General features: G+C 36.8%; 2 protein-coding genes and 1 pseudogene across 2 annotated transcripts; all 3 read right to left on the bottom strand.

The window, feature by feature from the left end:
* Nucleotides 1–72: 72 nt before the first annotated feature.
* Nucleotides 73–9905, bottom strand: LOC140963609 (uncharacterized; annotated as a pseudogene).
* Nucleotides 9906–10883: 978 nt separating this feature from the next.
* Nucleotides 10884–13914, bottom strand: LOC140963650 (ubiquitin-conjugating enzyme E2 28-like). The gene is made up of 4 exons (XM_073423050.1): nt 13696–13914; nt 12938–13065; nt 11978–12082; nt 10884–11219 (listed from the first exon to the last, which is right to left on the bottom strand). The coding sequence occupies exons 1-4, from the start codon at nt 13763–13765 to the stop codon at nt 11076–11078; spliced, it is 447 nt and encodes a 148-aa protein (XP_073279151.1). The 5' UTR covers nt 13766–13914; the 3' UTR covers nt 10884–11075.
* Nucleotides 13915–14864: 950 nt separating this feature from the next.
* On the bottom strand, nt 14865–20524 carry LOC140962824 (RGG repeats nuclear RNA binding protein A-like). The gene is made up of 7 exons (XM_073421848.1): nt 20140–20524; nt 17495–17822; nt 17333–17398; nt 17090–17225; nt 16279–16434; nt 16085–16141; nt 14865–15324 (listed from the first exon to the last, which is right to left on the bottom strand). Exons 1-7 carry the CDS (start codon nt 20393–20395, stop codon nt 15142–15144), a joined length of 1182 nt encoding a protein of 393 aa, XP_073277949.1. The 5' UTR covers nt 20396–20524; the 3' UTR covers nt 14865–15141.
* Nucleotides 20525–20909: the final 385 nt, after the last annotated feature.

A 20909-nucleotide genomic window follows, 5' to 3' on the forward strand; every position in this document is an offset into this window, starting at 1 on the left:
ATGTACGGATTGGAATCTTCAAAACTGTAGATTAATTCAATTCTTGGTTTTTTGTTTTTTATTTTTTTAAATCTGTACTGCATACATCTAAAACATAACTAAGCACACTTTCAATGCAACAAGTTATCCATCAACAAACAATCGGATAAAACATTTTAAAAAAAAGCATCTCAGCTCTGATTACTCTGCTTTGGCAAATGAAGGCAACTCTGCCATGTGTTCTCTCTCTCGTTATCTTAAGAACAATTCAAAACAGAGAAATCACAAAATCCAAACCCACACAATCCAGTACCAGAGAATCGATGCGAAATGAAGATGGATCGAACAAAAAGATGCATCTACTACATGTCGACTATGTTGTGTCTTTCAGTTGTGATGGATGGTTGTCACACTATCGACTGAGTAGCCCGTATGAAGGCAAGTCTTCAAGGCGTGCTATGTCTTCTTGAAGAAGTTCCCTTTCCAGCTGCCGCCGGGTAGCTTTTATCACAGTCTAAGATCAAATGCAGGATGAAGCTATCACTTTATATTGTTGGAAATGCAAAATTGGGAAAATGGCGATTTCCTCCATCATGATAAAGGTCGAATTATAAAAGCTATACATAAAATTACTCTTTATAATTAATTCGAGTAAACTGGACAACACTTACATTGAAATCCATGTAAGAAGCATGCATAGCAAGCCATTGATGGTCCATTAACTTGAATGCAATACAGTATAGAAGGTCCAATGCAGATTCATTTTCTGTGGGGAGAAAAAATTGAAGAAGAAAGCACCATAAATAATCAGAACGTTTTTGGAGCATCATTACAGTGGAGTAATTTAGTAGCACATGGACTCGAACCAAGTATGAATTCACGGAACCTTTCTCATAGGTTGTTGAGAAGCTGCAAAGACTAACCTGTTAAAAACTTCAAAAAAATGACTCCCACTGGTGTACGAGGTTTTACTGCAAAGATGTGGCAAGATATTAGCTCAATCAAACAGAAATGGGTCTGGTGTTTACTGACATACTATAACAAGTGAATATGATATCAATCTTTGAGACCCCACGGCAGTTAATACGAAATCCTGCAGTGCACCATACATATCATCAAGAGATTATCAAAAAAATCAGATGATTTTAGATGTAAGTCATTTCCACCAGCAATATTAAATGTTCATTTGTTGACAAATTTGGTACTAATTACAAAGATTAAACCCACATCCTTATATTTAGACGAAGTGTAGGATAGAGATTGCAGATTATTTAGATTGTTATCATAACTGATGGGAAGAAGTTCGCTGGTTTCACTTGAAGCAGAATAAAATTCAAATTAAAAATAAAATAAAATTTTGAAGGTTTTCATGAACACCTTGAATTTCAAAACATGCAACAACAATTCACCTGCTTCAAGATCAAGCATCTGAATTAGCATGAATGTGATGATGACACCAGCCACAGCAAATGGGTATTCCCACAAGGCCCGATCACCTTCTTGCTTACAAAGAAGATCCTGAAACGATTGCTGTGCGAAAGCATTTGGTAAGCATATATTGGCAAACTTTAGAGAGGGTATTCAACAACTTAAATCTGCATATGAATATCATGGAAATCCAAGTAATGGAGCAATGTGGGCATGCATGTCCTTGTTAACCAGAGCTAAACACGATTCTTTCGCCTCTTGCTTTCTATTCCTAATAGTCCTTTAGAAACCACCTTTTTTGTTAGCATAGATTTCTCATCCTAAAGGATGTCCAAAAATGCGTTTTATTGCTCCAGCATATTAAATATATGATGCTTTCAGTAATCAATCTATTTTGCGCTGGAATAATACATTAAATAAAATAAATATCATTTCACTTCTTTCCCTCAAATTTAACCAGATTTCATAAATTTGAAATAAGGAAAAGCCTTTCTTTTTATTATTAGTATGATTTTTTTTTCGAGAAGCACAGAAAACATTAGAAGTTGACTTTCAATTGTTTCCATCACCCCAAATATTCATTGTGAAAACATGTTAAAACAATACCATGCATTATGACCGATCGCAACAAATTCAACCGAAGCAATTTAGGTCACATGAAACTACTAATCAAAGAAATGGATTCATGAGAGTAGAAACAAAGAAGAACAAGAGATCTACTAATAACTAGCAAGTCTCACGTAAACATGGATCACAAGTAGAACCAGAAGTAAGAAAAGATGGCCAAAATTTATGGCCAATCTACCAGGGAGACATAGAATTAGTCCTCAAACAAAAAAATAAAATAAAATAGAGACATAAGAGCAACGGGTCACTTCCCTCTGACACTCGTGCATCACACACAGGGGTAGAGAAAGAGACATAAGAGGACATACTGGATAGTTCCTTGCGAAGTATCATAAATTTTCCAATGATATGAAGCCACCACCCCTGCAAGAACATGGCTTATGTCAAAGGTTAAAATGATATTAGAAAAGGAGTGAGACCTTGGGATCCAAAAGAAGTTTCTTCTATTACTATTGTTTATGTTATTATTGAAAATAATAATTATAATATTATTAGTATTTTAAATCTAGAGAAAGTTGACTGTGAACATATATATACCGAAAATCTGTAGATGGATCTTTTCCCTGCCAACCCATCTCCTTCCACTGGTCAGAAATTAAACTGTGTAGTTTCTCCTCAGGAAAGGCAGCAGCCCACAGCGCCCTCAGAGCTTCCTGTAAAATGAGAGCAATAAAATACATCGAGGAATAGGAGAAGACTTAAATATCATATTGAATTTAACACGAAGGAAGGCACCAATCTTTATCAAAAAGACCTTAGCATCTTACTGAATATACCTGATGTTCGGGAAGGGAACTATCATACACAACATCTATTCGACTCTGTAGCCTGACTAGGCATTCCTCCTGACACAGAAAATTGAAACATCAAGATCTTGTGTTCAGGCGCCAACAACAATGAGAAGTTAAAAACTAAACAAGCTCTCTTTAACATAAATATTATGAAAACAGCCAATTATGCAGAAGAAAGCTTAACATTCAGGAATCCACGGCTTCTTATTTTCAAATCTTTTCATTATAAAATTAAAATATTTCATAGATAAAATGGTTATCATTTTAAAACTTTCCTGCTAGGCAAAAACCCAGCTTTGCCCATATGAAAGATATGCCCCTAGTCACCAGAAGGATATTACTTGCGCAGGTGTCAAATCAAATGATGGACGAGCATCACTGTCTCTTCCCTGAGCACAAACACATGAAAGACCTCGACCAAGCCATGCTGCGGATCCTGCTACAACCTCAGCTATAACAAGAAAATTATAATAAGCAGGAATAATAAGGCAACAAAAATTTCAATCATGTCACATTAACATCACACAAGTACTTTTTAAGTGGCTCAGAAACTTAAACCACGAGCACTTATGTGTTTGGTAAAATCGCAACAGCTTTTTAGCACTAAAGACTCTCACTACCACATCAAGAGAGAAGAATAACTCTGTTCTTAAATCTCAATTAAGGCCATACATATTAAAATAACATAGGAAAAAACTGAAAGAACTATCCCGTTACACAACTTAAGACCATAAAAAATCTTTTCACCTTTAACATGTCAACTATCTCTCCAGTAGGCCACACGTGTACAGGTAATAAACCACTAGAACATTTTACCCAGGAATCTTCATATAGTTGGGAAAACTAGCAAATTTTTGCACAAAAATCTTCATATGGTTCCAGTAGAGTCAGATTACGTTTATAACTATTACCGAAGTACACAAGTTTCTCTACGGACAACAATCTCAGCAACAAAAATAAATGTTCAGTCTTATACCTATTTCAAACACATACATAAACAGATCAGTCAACATTTCCACCAACTCGTCACCATTAGAAAAGATATAGAGAAAAAAGAAGAGAGAAGCGATTGCGTCACACCCCACTTCAGATTGTTTCAACTAAATAGGACTCAAAAAATGAAAGAAGAAGAAGAATTTTACGCTCAAAATCCAAAAAATTGAAGATTTTAAAAGCATTAATTTTTTTGGTTCTCAGCTATCAATCTAACAAATACATCTTCTAGATTTAATTACGATTTCACCGACGAATCTTATACTGACCTATCTGTGATTATAATGAGAGCATGAAAATTATGACGAGGAATATTGAACAGTGAAATCTCCAACAGTAGAAAATGCTACTATACAACAAATTATCTTAAAAATTCCATCGAAAATGGGAAAATATGCGCGGAGTTCGGAAAGGACAAATAGAAACTAACCAAAAATCTCAAAGCAAGTAGGCATCAATATAAGCAAAATTTTAAATTCAGAGATCCAGAACCTTCACGACATTAACTGCATACTTATTCTACAGCTATTCACACACTGCCGACAGCAACACGCGCGCAGAAAGATAGATGAAGAGACACAAAAGAGAGGATTAAGTTAGGTGCAAACCGAAATTGAAGAGAGAGAGAGTGAGAAATAATACTAATAATAACTAAAAGAAAAAAATAAAGAAAAGAAAAGAAAAAAAAACACGGAATATAGAGACAGCACGTACCAGAAGATGAGTGGCAAGCACTTCCTCGATCGAGCCCAGGCGAAATTCGCCTAACCGCCACAAACGATCCCCCTCCTCCAGCTCCTCTATCATCCATTCCTCTAAATATCACTCGATATATATCCAATTCCAATCGATCCACGAAAATTCCAAATCGAACTGAAAAAGAAACTTCACCACAGCATATTTTTCCCAATCAAAAGTCACAATATGCTATTTAGAACATATTACGCTAGGAAGACATTTACGGGAGAGAAGAACTTTTTCATTGAACAAAGAGGGAAAAAAATGTAATAATCCCTGTAACTGTACAACTAACATCTATTTATATGTGTTTAGCTCACTAACTACCTTTCTTTTCATATTAACTACTCACTAAACATGCTGGTGTTATAGATAACTTAATACCCCCTCTCAAGATGTACGATATATGTTTTTCACGGACATCTTGGAGAGTAACCCGGAAAGTGTAGTAGAAGGCAAAGGCTTTGTAAACATGTCTGCGAGTTGAAGATGAGAACTGATTGGAAGCAGTTTGATCAGTCCATGGGCGAGCTGGGTTCTAACAAAATGGCAATCAATCTCTATATGCTTTGTACGTTCATGAAATATCGGATTGTGAGCAATGTGAATAGCCGAACGATTGTCACAAAAGATCGTGGCTGGAGCAGTAGGTGCTGCATGGAAGTCTCGGAGAAGTTGAGTGAGCCATAAAACCTCGCTGGTGGTGCTGGCTAATGCCCGGTATTCTGCCTCAGTAGAAGACCTTGAAACTGTAGCTTGCTTTTTGGCTTTCCAAGAGATTAAAGCATCACCAAGAAAAACACAATAGCCAGTGACGGACTTACGTGTATCCATACAAGAAGCCCAATCAGCATCTGAAAAGGCACGTAGCTGCAAAGATGAAGAAACAGGAAAGAAGACACCCTGACCGGGAGCTGCCTTAAGGTATCGCAACAGATGATGAATGGCCTGCAGATGCGGGGTACGAGGTTTAGTGAGAAATTGACTAAGCTTGTGTACCGCAAAGACGATGTCTGGCCTGGACAATGTGAGATAAAGAAGTCTGCCAATAAGACGACGATATTGAGAAATATCCTCAAGAAGATCACCATCTGTGTTGTTGAGGCGCAAACGAGGTTCCATAGGAGTAAAAGCAGGTTTGCTTGCTAAGAAACCAGCGTCCTCTAATAACTTGAGCGTGTAGTGACGTTGTGATAAACAAATGCCTTGCTGAGAACGAGCTATTTCAAGACCAAGAAAGAATTTGAGAGCCCCTAGATCTTTGAGCTTAAAATGTCCCTGAATAAATTTCTTCAAGGTCTGTATCTGCTGTGATGATGGCCCAGCAATAATAATGTCATCAACATAAACAAGCAACACAACAAACGAAGAACCTGTGCCTTTGGTGAACAATGTATTATCAGATTGTGACTGGGAAAAACCAAACTTTAGGAGAGCTTGAGAAAATTTGGAATACCACTGCCTAGAAGCTTGGCGCAAGCCATAAATCGATTTATGAAGCTTACAAACGAGCTTGGAAGAAGAGGGGATATGAGAAACTCGTTTAGCATAACCAAGGGGCAAATCCATGTAAACTTCCTCCAAAAGATCACCATTAAGGAACGCATTGTTCACATCTAGCTGTGCAAGGTGCCAATTTTTGGTGGCAGCCAAGGCTAGGAGAACTTTGACAGTGGTGAATTTAGCCACTGGGGAGAAAGTTTCAAAAAAATCGATACCTTCCTGTTGAGTGTAGCCTTTGGCGACAAGACGAGCCTTGTGTCGATCCACGGACCCATCCGAGCCATATTTGGTTTTGTAAACCCAACGACATCCAATAGAATGTTTTCCAAGAGGTAAAGGAACAACGGACCATGTGTGATTGGTCTCCAAAGCCTCAAGTTCAGCTGTCATAGCCTCTCGCCAATGAGGAAACTGAACTGCTTGATGATAGAATTGAGGTTCCACTTGGGAAGAGATGTTGAGTACAAGATGCCGATATGACGGAGAAAGAGCATCATAAGTAACACAATCTCCTAGAGGATATTGGCACTTGGAGGGCAATGGAGCTGCCGAATGCAACAGATTGCAATGATAATCACGAAGATACGAAGGTGGATTCGTAACTCTGGACGAAGTACGAGTTCGAATAGGCTGCCGAGATGTAGTGCATGAAGAGTTGGGCAGTGCAGAATCCAAAGAAGGTGGACAAACACTATCAATGCATGGAGAGTCCAACGACATCGGTAAAACCACAGTAGGAAACGGATCAGGAGTGGTGTTGATTGTTTCCAAACGACAGGGAAATGTGGACTCATGAAACACAACATCTCTGGAAATAAAAACCTCTTGAGTTTGGATGTCAAGGAGTTTGTATCCTTTGACACCAGGAGGATACCCTAAAAAAATACAAGAGCGTGCTCTAGGTGACAGCTTATCTCGATGAGCCGCCAATGTAGATGCAAATGCAAGACACCCGAAGCTACGAAGAGTAGAGTAATCAAAAGCCTTTTCATGTAGAAGTTCATAAGGAGACTTATTTTGAGTCCGAGGAGAGGGTACCCGATTGATCAAGAATGCAGCCGTCAAGACACAATCTCCCCAAAATATAGCGGACACACCAGACTGGAAAAAGAGTGCTCGAGCCACATTGAGGAGATGTTGATGTTTCCGTTCGACTACTGAATTCTGCTGAGGAGTCTGCACACAAGAGAATTGGTGCAAGATACCCTTGGCATGACATAACTCAGTGAAGGCAAGTTCTTTAGCATTGTCCGTTCGAAATGCTTTAATCTTTTTGTGAAATTGTGTTTCTATGATGTTATAGAAACGTGTAACAGCCTGCTGAGCATCGGATTTATGGTGCAGTAAGAAAACCCATGTGAAACGAGTACAATCATCCACTAATGTCAAGAAGTAACGATGATTATTATGTGTAGAAATCTGATGTGGTCCCCAAACATCACAATGCACAAGATCAAAAGCATGTGCAGATATATGTTGACGAGAAATAAATGGTAAACGTCGTTGTTTAGCTAATGGACAGATATGACATGCTTTACAAGTATCAAGACTCACAGAACTACAATTCAGATTGCTTCTCAAAAGCTCCATAACCTGGATGGAAGGGTGACCCAGACGCATGTGCCAAGTATTCACAGTGACTTGATTAACAGCAACACATTGAGGCTCAGTCCAATCATCAAGAACATACAGCCCTTCAAGAAGTCTACCCTTGCCAATCATCCTCCTTGTCAAAGTTTCCTGGATAATGAATGAATCATGGCAGAAACATATCACAGATTTGTTATCACCAAGCAGTGAACTCACCGATAATAAATTGAACTTGAATTCGGGAACATAAAGAACATCCGTAAGAACCAAATAGGGGTTGATTCTAATGTCACCACTGAACTTGACGGCAACTGAAGCTTGATTCGGCAAAGTAACCATCGAATTACATATTGGTTTGCATGTTAGAAAAAGCGAAGCATTCGAGCATATATGACGAGAAGCTCCGGAATCAACAATCCAACATGAGGACGAATTCAAGACACTTGAAGCAGATATTGATAAGCAAGTACCTGTGGTGTTGCCAGTGAGAGTAGCAATAGATTGGCTGTTTTGGCAATCAAGTGTGGATAAATGTTGAGCAAACATTGTCATTAATTGTTCAACTTGGTCTTTGTTGAAGTTTTGAAGTACATTGTTGGATGAATTGATAGCAGGACTTGAAGAGATAGAAGAACTCGAAGAAATGGGCGTTCCAGAGAGCTGATTGGCAGTAGCAGGGGAAGGCTTAGACAGAAACTTCCCTTTAAACTTGTATCCCGGAGGATAACCATGTATCTTGTAACATGTTTCAATCGTGTGCCCATGAATGTTACACTTTGTACAAAAAGGCCTTTCCCTCTGTGATGCATACCCTTTGTAATTGGAATGTTTCTGTGGTTGCTCACTTTTGACAGCAAAGGCTAAGCTTCCAGTAACATTATTCCCTGAATACCGAGAATCAACAGATCTTTGACGTTCTTCTTGCACAATCAGTGCAAAAATACGATTGATCGGAGGGAGTGGATCAATCAACAAGATTTGGCTCCGGACTTGAGCAAAGGAATCATTAAGACCCATCAGAAAACTCATGGTGTAGTCCATTTGAAAATACTCATCAATCTTTTTCACTCCATCACAATTGCACATACCGCAACTACAAGCAGGACGAAAGTTAGATAACTCTTCCCATAGAGCCTTAAGTTTCGTGAAATACACGCTAACAGGATCTTGTTCTTGGCGTAAGCTAACCAATTCTCGTCGTAATTGGAAAACTCTTGGACCATTGCTCTGTTGAAAACGTTCTCTGAGGTCTTCCCATATCTCCGCTGCAGATTCAGAGAAGAGAATACTGGCGGAGATCTCCTTCGAAACCGAATTCAAGATCCACGATATGACAATATTATTGTTGCGAGACCAGTAATTGAGAAGATTTAAGTCAGTGCTTGGAGGTTTGGCAACTGACCTGTCGATAAATCCCAATTTATTCTTGACCGATAAGGCGATTGTCATAGCTCGACTCCAGGAAACATAATTTTCTCCCGTAAGAACGTGCGAGACCAGCGTGAGGCCTGGGTTGTCGGAATGATGCAGAAAATATGGACTCGTCGGATCATCAAAGGCGGACTGACCAGTTGATGCAGATGAGCCAGACGCAAGCACAGGAGCCATGGAAATAATCCTTAGCGAATAGAGATTCTGAGGAGAAAGATCGCCGATCGCTCCTGAGAAGAAAGATCGTCGGTCGCTTCCAGATTCCGATCAACTCTCGATGTGCGGAAGTTTTGCTCTGATACCATATTACGCTAGGAAGACATTTACGGGAGAGAAGAACTTCTTCATTGAACAAAGAGGGAAAAAAATGTAATAATCCCTGTAACTGTACAACTAACATCTATTTATATGTGTTTAGCTCACTAACTACCTTTCTTTTCATATTAACTACTCACTAAACATGCTGGTGTTATAGATAACTTAATAGAACACGAATCAAAGCCAACACAATTGAACCAAGGCGTTTCTTCCCAGCGAAACGGAAGATTTCGTCCTCACTGCTGCAAGATCTGTAGTCATAAACCAAGATAAAACTATGAAAAACAAAAGAAACCGAAGAAAACTCCGAATATTTATCTCGAGAGCGTATCTAGACGTAGATTACGTTACCAAATAAGGAAGAAGAGATTCCACTCTCCCCGCATAAATGTGAAACTGCGGTTGGAATCCCTGCTGTGTCTTTGTGTGCGTAAATTGTGTCATTCTGTTGAGTTAGCTTGGCTGTGTGTCCGTTTTGAGAGAGAGAGCAATATTTTTTTGCCGAGATTTATAACGGTTTTTGCTGTAAATAAAGCCTCACAGACCACAGTTGTCAGTTTCTTTGAGGAACGGGTTTTTTTTCGAGATCGTCTCGTTAATTTGTATCTGTGAGACGGATCAACTCTATCGATAATCACAATAAAAAGTAATACTCTTAACATAAAAAATAATACTTTTTCATGGATAACCCAAATAAAATATATGTTTCACAAAATACGATCATTGAAACCGTACCACATAAGTTTTTATCTTCTTTCAGCTATAACATATATTGTAATAATAAATTATTATACTTTTTTATTTAAAAAAATAGTAATATATTAATATTTTAAATACATAATTATTACACAAGTTTTATTCTTTCCAAACAAGGCATGTAGGATGTATGTTTTTCAAGTGGTTACGAAAATGCTTTAAATATATAAAAATAAAAGGACCATCTCATAATGCAAGTGTTGTATTCATGTCCAAAATCATTCCTAGTTATGGTAATGGCCAACACGCATGGGTAGAAAGTTTGAAGATTATTTGTGGATGATTGCGAGATTTTAGAAACCGTAGTAATTTTCCCATGATTTTAAAAAAATCATAAACAAATTCAATTCAGCAACGATTTTCGGATATCATCGTTAAACTCAATTTTTTTTTAGTGTAGTCATATTTGTTTTTGATGGAGCAAATAGAAATTTGTTGTGTAACGTAAGCTACAATATGACACATAATCAGTACTTTAAACCAACAAATTTAGACATGAGGTATAAAATCACATTGTTTAAAACAACTCCCCGGTCAACTCAAGCTAGTAATAGTCAATGATCATTTGCCATTATGATAACGCTGAGGCCCAATAGCCTAGCACTTTTGATCCAAATCCAAACATTATGTGAGATGTTTTAGTTAGTTAGCTTAAGTTTAGGTAAATATAAAATACCCACTCCATTGTACATAAATAAATTTCAAAAAAAACTCAAGAGGAAAGTCGACAAACTAATAAATACAATATATCTCTTAAATTAACAATTCCATATAAATAATACAAACCAATCAACTTGTCACTCAAAGAGGGTAATAATTAAATTATAAGTTATATTCTACATTTATCCACTGCAAGAACTTAAAGGGACACACACATCTTTTCTACATAGCTGCAGTTCAAACATTCACAGCAAACTGATACTAAACCATAGCATACTTCTGCGTCCAGCTCCTAGCAGTTTGCTCGTACTTGGTTCTGTCCGTCTTGTAAATATGTGCGATTTCTGGCACCAATGGATCATCAGGGTTTGGGTCCGTTAAAAGTGAACAGATTGAGAGGAGGACCTGAAAATGTGGGGGCGGGGGCGGCGGTTAAAATTCAATTCTCGACAAATAGAGGATAAGATTTGAAAAAGGAAACCTGCTTAGTGACACTATCAGATGGTAAATAGAAATTTATATTCAAATTTTGCATAAGATAGAAACACCTACGCTAACCTAGAAAAGTTATTTTCTACTCTAACCTATCAAAGTTATTTTCTACATCTTACGAGATCATTTTTTATCTTATGAACTGCAAGGGCCTATTTCAAAACATCGATAAAGTTTGCCAAATGTTTAAAGAATTATAAGCTCTTGAACATCATATAAGAGGAAGCTAAACACCCACGTACAGTAACACGATGACTGCATTCATCCACAATGGAACGGTATCCATACTTTGAAAGAATAAACACTGACAATTGGCAAAGACAGCTTGGAACTGTATCCTGCAGATAGTGGATGCACAAATCTATGCTGGTGTATTTCAATAAATGTAGACTACAGATTCCAGAAGATCTCTAACCGTCTCACCAGTGCATTAAAGCAATGATTAAACATCATATTTCTACTTTAACGGATCAGGGATGCAAGTTTGTTTGACTACATGCAAACTAACACAAACTGCAAATACATGAACACTTGAACTGCATCTAGATCCAAAGGATCATTTAAAGAATGTAGTATGACAAAACCATAACTGACAACTAACCAAAATGTTTCATGTCTAAACAGATTGTTAAAAATAAGAGGGTCGCTATTTTATATTAAGCAAAAGTGACCTTTGATATAGTTAATGCAGGGCTCCACTGCTCCTTCAAGATATCAAGGCATATACTGCCGTTGCTATTTATATTTGGGTGAAAAACTTTTGTCCTGAAAGCTACCTGCATCATCAACCATCATAAAATATTATTTTTCACTTGCAAGTTGCAAAATTAAGAAGAGAGTCAACAAAGAAAAAGTAGTCATATGGATTTGGATATAATGATTCATAAACTACACCGGAATTCAAGCAGTTGGTTAACCTATTACCGAGTAAAAGTTCAGCAATTTACTAGAGATAATATTTCATGGCAAATATATAAAGTTAGAAACAAACTTCTGGAGATGGTCTATTACTTGGGACTTAGAAGTTAGAACGCAGAGGAAAGAAATTTAAATAATGTTTTTAGCCATCAAAGTAAGTAAGTAATTTTTTTCAAAGGAATACTCCAGAAGCAAAATTTTTGTGGCTGATTGAATCAGATCAATCTCCAGTCATAGCAACCACATGCTCAGTATAAACCTAATGACTGTCGCTAATTTCTTGAGAATAGGGTCTTCAATCGCAAACAAAACCTATTTCATCTTTTTCAGTGGCATTAGTTCAACAAGGATTAACATGGTCCATGAAACTAATCATAGTACCAGTGTAGGGCAGTAAAATATCTGTGAATCTGTCATGCTGCCGACTCTGTAAAAGATTTGTGTGTCTGTCACACTTCGAGAAAACAATCCACTATTATTTTACTATTAATTTTGAAAAAAACCTGTACACCAATATTATATATCCCTAGTCCGGTATCAGTACTTCAACATAACTTACTTTATACATCTACTTTAAAAACATGTCTCCTCCGCAAAATGAAAGCAAAGATTCATCATAAACTCCAATGAATATTCATAGAGATACTTTCCAGAATACAAAAAAGGCACCGGATGGAACCAAAAATCCCAACTGTAATTTACAGGTCACATACCTTCGGAGGTTTGAATGGGTAATCAGGGGGGAAATGAATTGTAACTAAAAAGACTCCCCCCGCATAAGGACTATCATGGGGACCCATTAATGTTGCTTGCCAGTGGAACATATCTTCACCAACAGGTCCTGCCAATGGCAACCAACAGGAGAATAATGTTACATATCTTCATAGTAAATCAATAGTCACAAGTCAAAGCAAACAAGTGGCGACACCAATTCATAGTCGGAACAGCTCAAAAACAGCATGATGTGTCATCATTTGATCCTCCGTCTCTACAAATCACCTGATTTGGCTCCTTCCTCATGAAAACTTTGATATGATCAAGGCCTTCTTGTAGGTGTCACTAACTTACTAAATGAGAAAACCAGCTTATAGTTTTAACTCAGGTATTGATGCATCTAAATGATAATTTTCAAAGCAAGACCTCCTAAAAGGCCAGTTGTCACAAATATTTCCTTCACGCAGAAAATCTTCCACCTACTTAGATTTAGAAATCTTAATAAATTTCAAAAACATTCTAATATCAACAAGCACGATCAAAATCATGGAACCCATGACTTTCATAACCCAGGACGTTTTTCTACGTGCAACAAATGGTCAAAGAAACAAAAACACACATACCCACACAATAAAACCATAAAATCCACACAGATCAAAATTCGTAACACTCTGAAAACCCATCGACGCAAAAATGAAAGAAAGCACAGTAGGAAAACTAAGTACATAAGAACAAACAACAACAAATATGAAATTACCAGCGCTGCAAGAAGAAGGAGGATCTTTCTGGAGATCCTTGAGCTCCTTCAAGATCCGTTTTGATGCCATCGAGTAAATGAACGCACAGAAGTCTCCGATCTGCGAATTATTGAGATATGAGAGAAGAAAAGGTCTGAGACGACGAGAAATTTTACGAGCGTTGATACGAGGGAGGAAGCATAAAACGGAAGGGCCAACTTGAAAGAGTGTTACTGGCAACTATATATATCTATTATTAAAGACAACGTTTAATGAAAACATGATTGTATACTAGTGTCGGTAAACGCAAGTAAATCTAATTTTTGTAATGAAAATGATTTAAAAAACACGTGATTAAAAAAATAATATAATGAAGTTATAAAAATCAGTCACATATTGTGTATTTGTACAATATATTTTTCACAAAGGAAAGAAACTATCTTAAAAAATACATGGATAAAATAATGAAAAAACAATATAACCAAACAAAAAAGTTAAATGAAACAAAAAAGATAAAAATTTGGGGTAATAAAAAATAAATGATAAATAAAAAGGAAAAAAAAAGACCATACCAGCCGTACCGATTTGGTCGGTCTAATGGGCACACACTTAATATAGACAGATATAGTATGTGAGTGAGTGTGTGTGTGTGTACATATATTTATTTATTTATTATTATTTAAGGAGCGTAATTTTTTATTTTACTTCATCTAATTTGTTTAGAATAATCGAAAAAAAGTAACAATAGGAACAAATATTTAATATTGATATTTGTTGAGCCATCAGATTTGACCTCTTCTTTGATTTTCTTCCTTTGTTTTGTCTTTTTCAACTGTTTTTTTCCCAAAACACTCGCATTCCAGCTTTTACAACACTTTATTTTAAATGTCAATTTCAATCATAACTTTCGTTGTATCATATATGCCTTGTCCTTCTCCCGATTTTCCATACTTTGCTTGTAGACCAACCAAATAATAAAGAAATTGCTTGCACATATAATTCTACTTTCCAATTCCAAATCCAAATGAGAGGATCTGATCTCTTTTCGGCAGAGTTTTACATTATAGGGAATCAAATGTACCACACTCCCTTCACTAACTGTACGAGAAAACGTTTTCCAAGTAGACAATTTTGGTTTCCCGCACAGGAAAATAGTTATTAATGTCTACATGAGGCCAACAAAAAGTGATGGAGAATTAAATTGCATGTGATTTTGCATTACCAAAACAAAACTCAGTAACAATGTCCAGAATCTAATATCGGGTGTAAATATGCCGTCACCTTAAGAAACAAAAATAACAACACAGCCAAGTCGTAAACGAAAATGCTACATGGAGATCACAAGGAAAGACATAAATATACATAGTAAGCATAAACTTCGATAACATTTTGATACAAGAATTCCATTATTCCAAGTTTGAGCTGGCATAGAAACGGTGCGAAGCAAAGCAAGACCATAATTCGTCTTATTTGCCACCTAAGGTAGGGAACTGGTCTGGATCTCCTATTGAAAGTGCTTTCGAGTGGCTCGAGTCACTGGCTCCTCCATAACCTCCTCTAGGGCCACGACCACGCCCTCGTCCACGACCACCATAACCTCCATAATTTTGACCCTCAGGAGGCTTCAAGAACTCGTTGATGCTGACAGACTGAATCAATGACAAATAGTATCAGAATTTGGTGGACCTCTCGTCACTAGTAATCCAACTATGGTAACAAAGAACACAAAATTAACAAATGGGAATTAGTGTTATAGATTCCTATGCATGAACATCATGTCAACACCATCATTCCCTGGTCACTTTCATTCTCTCTCTCATTCTTCCTTCTCAATTTTCTTCTATTCTTTTATCCTCACCATTCTCAAACCTCTCATTCTTTCCCATCTCACCAAATCACACAAGACATCAATCTCCTTTTTCTGGTTGAATGCTAATGAAAAGTTGATAAATAACACGAAACGTGCTATAAACATTATGAAACTAATGACATTTCTGTTATTGAATGCCAATACTAATCTTGGCAAAGATCTTTAACTATTGAAGTGTGATATTGAATCTTACATGTATACAACATGCTACAGTTGATTAACATTTTCTAAAATAATCTAAAGAACATCAAGGACTTTTTCGTTGCACATACAATATCTTTAGCCTCTACCAAACAGTGCATCTATTGCTTACTCAGCATTTTATATATATTCGATAAAGTAACTGACTTCGACATCATATATTTAAAAATATATTATCAAGTGCCTTATTTCAATTCAATGGATGCTAAGGTACAAGGCACATTTCCAGAATTGCAAATTTAATAAAGTTTGGCTTCACATACAGAAGGAAGCCACAAGAACTACACAGTATACAAACCCTGTCTTCACATACAGAACATATTAGAACAGGTAGATACCTTCTTGGTTTTTTCTTCTTTCTCGGCTGACTCTTTTCTCTTATCCTTTTCAGAGCCCTGCAAACATGAATCAACAAAATTAAAACAAAGCCCCAAAAGTGGTTTGCCATATTAACTGTGACATTTCAAGCAAAAGCAAAAAATATATATTGAGAAACTGGCAAAAATGAATTCAGAAGAGCAGGCCAATTCACCAATTTGACAAAAATATCATCAGAAGTTTTCTTATTTGCAAGCGGCTTCATAGCTTCAAACTCTTTTGCATCAACCTTCCTTCCCTCAGATTTAAGAGCTTGAAGACCCTTCCTTTTCTCCTCCCGAACTTTCTCATACTCTTCAAGTGTCATCTCCTGCAGTTTGAAGGAAAGACTATTTCAAAATCAAGGTAGCAAATCCATAGCCCCATCCACCACGAAATTACATTTGAACAAAATTGTACGATTTCCGAACAATGTTTGCTATTTCTCTATGAATACTGTTAAAAAAATTTTAACCATGACATTTGACTGTTATAAAATTAACTAACCACTAACTGCAGAGGAAATAGTCGTCAAGAGTGATTTTGACATTTCTCATTAAATAATCATAACATACATCATCACAAAAATATAAAATAAATAAGTCAATTATTTTTCTAGAATCTGGGAAAGAAATTTTTCAGAAAATAATAGATAAGAATAGTAATGTGCAAGGGAAATCAAGACGAGTCCTGATATATAGTCTGAATACAAATAAATAATACAGTTTCGTGATTCAGCAAATGTAGGTTGTCAACCACTTATTCATGAACTAAGTGGAGTGTTTTTAGTCTTTTTCCAGCTGTACCCCAAAGTACAACCCAATGTTTGATGTTCTTGTAATTACATGTCTATATTAGATGAGAGAATCAATCTAATAGTGGAAGTAGATTTACAGAGACTAGGAGAGCAATTTCATGGACCACAAAAGAACAAACAACTGAAATCCGAATATTTGAAATCAACATATTATTCACAGGCTCTATACCTTGTCCTCAGGTTCCTTCTCCTCAACTTCATTTGCAACAGCTTCCTTGTTTCCATCAGCTGCAGTGTCCTCCTCTACTGAGGGCTTTTCAGCATCCAGACTTTTATCTCCTTCATTTGGAGCCTCCTCGACCACTCTAAAATAACAGGAAAGAAAACAGCAGAGTTGTAGAAACATGGATAAAATATAAGAAAATACGAAAGCTATGCAATGTCATCTCATCAGCAGAAACAAAACACTCACGAAACTGGTTCGTCAATCTGAGTACCCCAGTTCCCTTGGCCAGATCCTTCCCGTTTCATCTCACCTCTAGCAAAAAATAAGTTCATATTGGAAATTGAACTAGAAGATCCACAAAGTAACAAAACAGAAAAATAATTCAGGAAACAATGAAAATCCGCATACCCACGCCCAGTTCCACTATGGCGTTCAAATGCTCGACGAGGCCGCTCGCGTTCACCTTCATCTTCCCCTCCATTGCTGAAACCACCTCGGCGGCCACCTCGAAAAGGGCCACGAGGTCCACCATAGCCACCACGCCTTCCTGAAGGACCCCTGTTATCAGCCTCGTCAGTTGTGCCCTGAGCACCAGATATCACCTTGTTTCCAGGTGAGTTGCTGTTGTTGGTTGAGTCCCTATTGAACCCACTACCTGCACCACGGCCACGCCCATATCCACGGCCACGACCACTGCTGCCCCCTCCTCGGGCAGATTCAGTTTTTGCCTCTCTGACTACTCAAGTAGACAGTAAATAATGGATCAAACTAATAGAAACTTAAAAGATGAATTTCAAACTATATCAAGAAGGGTCACCTATTGGAACTTGAAAACCCTACAGGCACATAAACAATCTTTACAAAATTTTGAAATAATCATAAGCACAAAATATTTCAAACTTGTACAGTTTCAGAATCTCTATGGCATATCTAATCCATTAGCCTCTACAACCAATATCAATAAATATACCAGATTGACAACCAAATAACTTATTTGGGATGCTTCGGATGCAAGGCTCTAAAATTCGCTAAGCACTAGTAGGGTGTCAGAACAATGCCTAGCAAGTAGCACCTAGGCGGAAACTAGGCGCCGGTAGACAGGTTCCACGGCATCAACAAAATAAATCGCATACTATAACTCCAACACACTAACATCAAATTTAAAAGTTCAAAATTACACAACTGATAGAATATCACAAATTACTACACTTCTTCTCCATGATTTTCAAAAACTTGTTATTCATCATACACAAACTCAATATCATAATTGTCAATATCATCATTGTGTGCTCAGAAATACAGCTGATTGGGCTGTACAAATCCGCAGAAACTTATTTTCTACTTTCTGCCCCTTGGTTCGATCTACAGACTGCAGATGAAGATGAAGTTTGGTGTTAGGACAAACCAACAAATCGTTTTTCTTGTTTGACTTTGGTTTAGGGCCTATAAAAAAATAACTTTTCGTTTTTTTAATTGGGTTTTAATTTAGAAGCACAAAAAAACCCCAAAGCCCTAATTGTCCGTGGCGCCTAGGACACATAGGCCAATTATTCAGCGCCTAGGACGCATAGGCCGAATTTTAGAACATTGTTTGGATGTAATATGAAATCTTTTACAAATCCAAATCAATAAAATGTTTATATATATAACGGTCGCTCGGATTTCTATACCACAGTACTTAAAAATGCACTGTGCCTCTGGCGCAGACAGGATGTAGGTGACATGTCAAAGCATGGACTGTTGACCCATAACATTCTAGAACATATCTGTGATTCTGTGCGAAGAAAATTCAGTCATACAGCATATGTTATACAGTTTAAAAGCTACTAACCTATGTTGCATGGATACGGGTACGAGTATCGTATCGAATACGATACGGATACGACGATACGTCAAATTTTGAAAATATAAGACACGATACGGCTAGGATACGACAATCATTAAAATATATATAAACATTATATATATTTATAATTATATAAATTTAGTATTGAAAAGTAAAAATTATAGAGATAGATGTAATATTTCATTAATCATAATACCTTAAGTACAAAATATTATTTAGAGATAGATGTGATATTTTGAGCAGAATTTTGAGCAGAAATATAATTAAAAAGATGGACAAATGTATAGAGATAGATGTAAAAATTATAGAGATAGATGTAATATTTTGAACATAAATAGAATGAAAGAGACGGACAAATGTATAGAGATAGATGTAAAAATTATAGAGATAGATGTAATATTTTGAACATAAATAGAATGAAAGAGACGGACAAATGTATAGAGATAGATGTAAAAATTATAGAGATGTATGTAATATTATAGAGATAGATGTAATATTTTGAGCAGAAATAGAATGAAATAGACTACAAATGTATTTAGGGATTTAAAAGCCCAACCCAATTTATTTTAAATTATTTTTCTTTTAGTCCTTAGAAATTTTAATTTTTAGTTAACCACTAAAACTTTTAAATATTTGCAATTTTGGCCAATCGTATCCGAAAAACGTATCCATGACGTGTCCTCGCCGTGTCCAAAACGTATCCGGCTGGTCAAACCTAAACAAGGTCAACGACACGGATTTTGAGGTATCCGACACGCGTATCCGTGTGTCGTATCCATATCTGATACTTCAAAAAAAAAATTTAAGGTATCCGTGCTACATAGCTACTAACTGACATCAAAACATTCATTGGTGTACACGCAAATTTGAATCTGCTAATTGAAATTCTTGCATTTCCAAGAGGGGCTGCTAATGAAATTCTTGCATTTCAAAGAGGGGCTAGAGCCTTAGGCTGGGCAACACACACTTCACTGATGGCACGTCAGGACAGAGGTTAGGCCTCAGTAAATAGAATACCAAGTAATGCTTTTCAGAGTCACCGATAAGAAAATTACAGATGCTTACATGATAACAAGACCCCAAACTAAACGCCCACATGACGACGCTAGGCTCCAAATAATGTATTTCTTTTTCTTCTCGTATATAGCACACAAACACCATTACCTCGAGTAAAAGTAAGAAAAAGAGACAAACGGAGAGAGCTAACCAGCTTCGGAAGGGGGGAGAGGCTTTGAGGGCAGCTTAGCTGGCGGCGGCGCCGGCTTTTCATGCGGCGCAGAGGGTTTCTTCGGCTCGATCTTCTTCTGCTGGGCAGCAATCAACAAAGATGGGTCCTCCGTGTCATCGTCTTCCAGTAAATCAAATGGGTTCAGAGTCGCCATTGCTCCCTCCCCAACAGAAACAGAAGCAAAATTGGGATTTCGGATTTGTTGAGAAGATAAGCCGTTAATCCAACTCTTCATTCATTATTAAGACTGATAAAGGTAATGGATCCATCCATAAACTTGGAACCGAGAACCGAAGGGGAGGGAGAGAGAGAGAGTTGAGGATTCGATGAAACCCTAGCCGCAATGGACAGTGTAGGAAGCGCTATGAGTATTGAGACTGGGTAAGATTTATCTGTAGCGCATCTTGTCCTGCATACGTGGGGTTTTCTAATAAATAATATGACATATAAAAACTTATCAAAAACAAGTACTCCCAATTATTTACATTTTCTTTCTTTTTTCTAAATATACAGTTCATTTTCTTTATTTAATTTAATAATAGTTTTTCTTTATTTTTTAAGATATAATTTTTATTTTTTTTATGATTCCTAAACTATGTGAGCCACTTACAGAAAAAAAATGAGTGAGACCATTTAAGCCAAAACTCGGTCTCACGATATACCTTTTTTTAACTGATCATATTATGATAAAATTTGTGGTTTGTTGCTAACTTTGTTTTCTCAATTATTTTTTGATTTGTGCAATATAT

The sequence above is a fragment of the Primulina huaijiensis genome, chromosome 17, assembly GCF_012295235.1.
Source record: "Primulina huaijiensis isolate GDHJ02 chromosome 17, ASM1229523v2, whole genome shotgun sequence".
NCBI classification, from domain to species: Eukaryota; Viridiplantae; Streptophyta; class Magnoliopsida; order Lamiales; family Gesneriaceae; genus Primulina; species Primulina huaijiensis.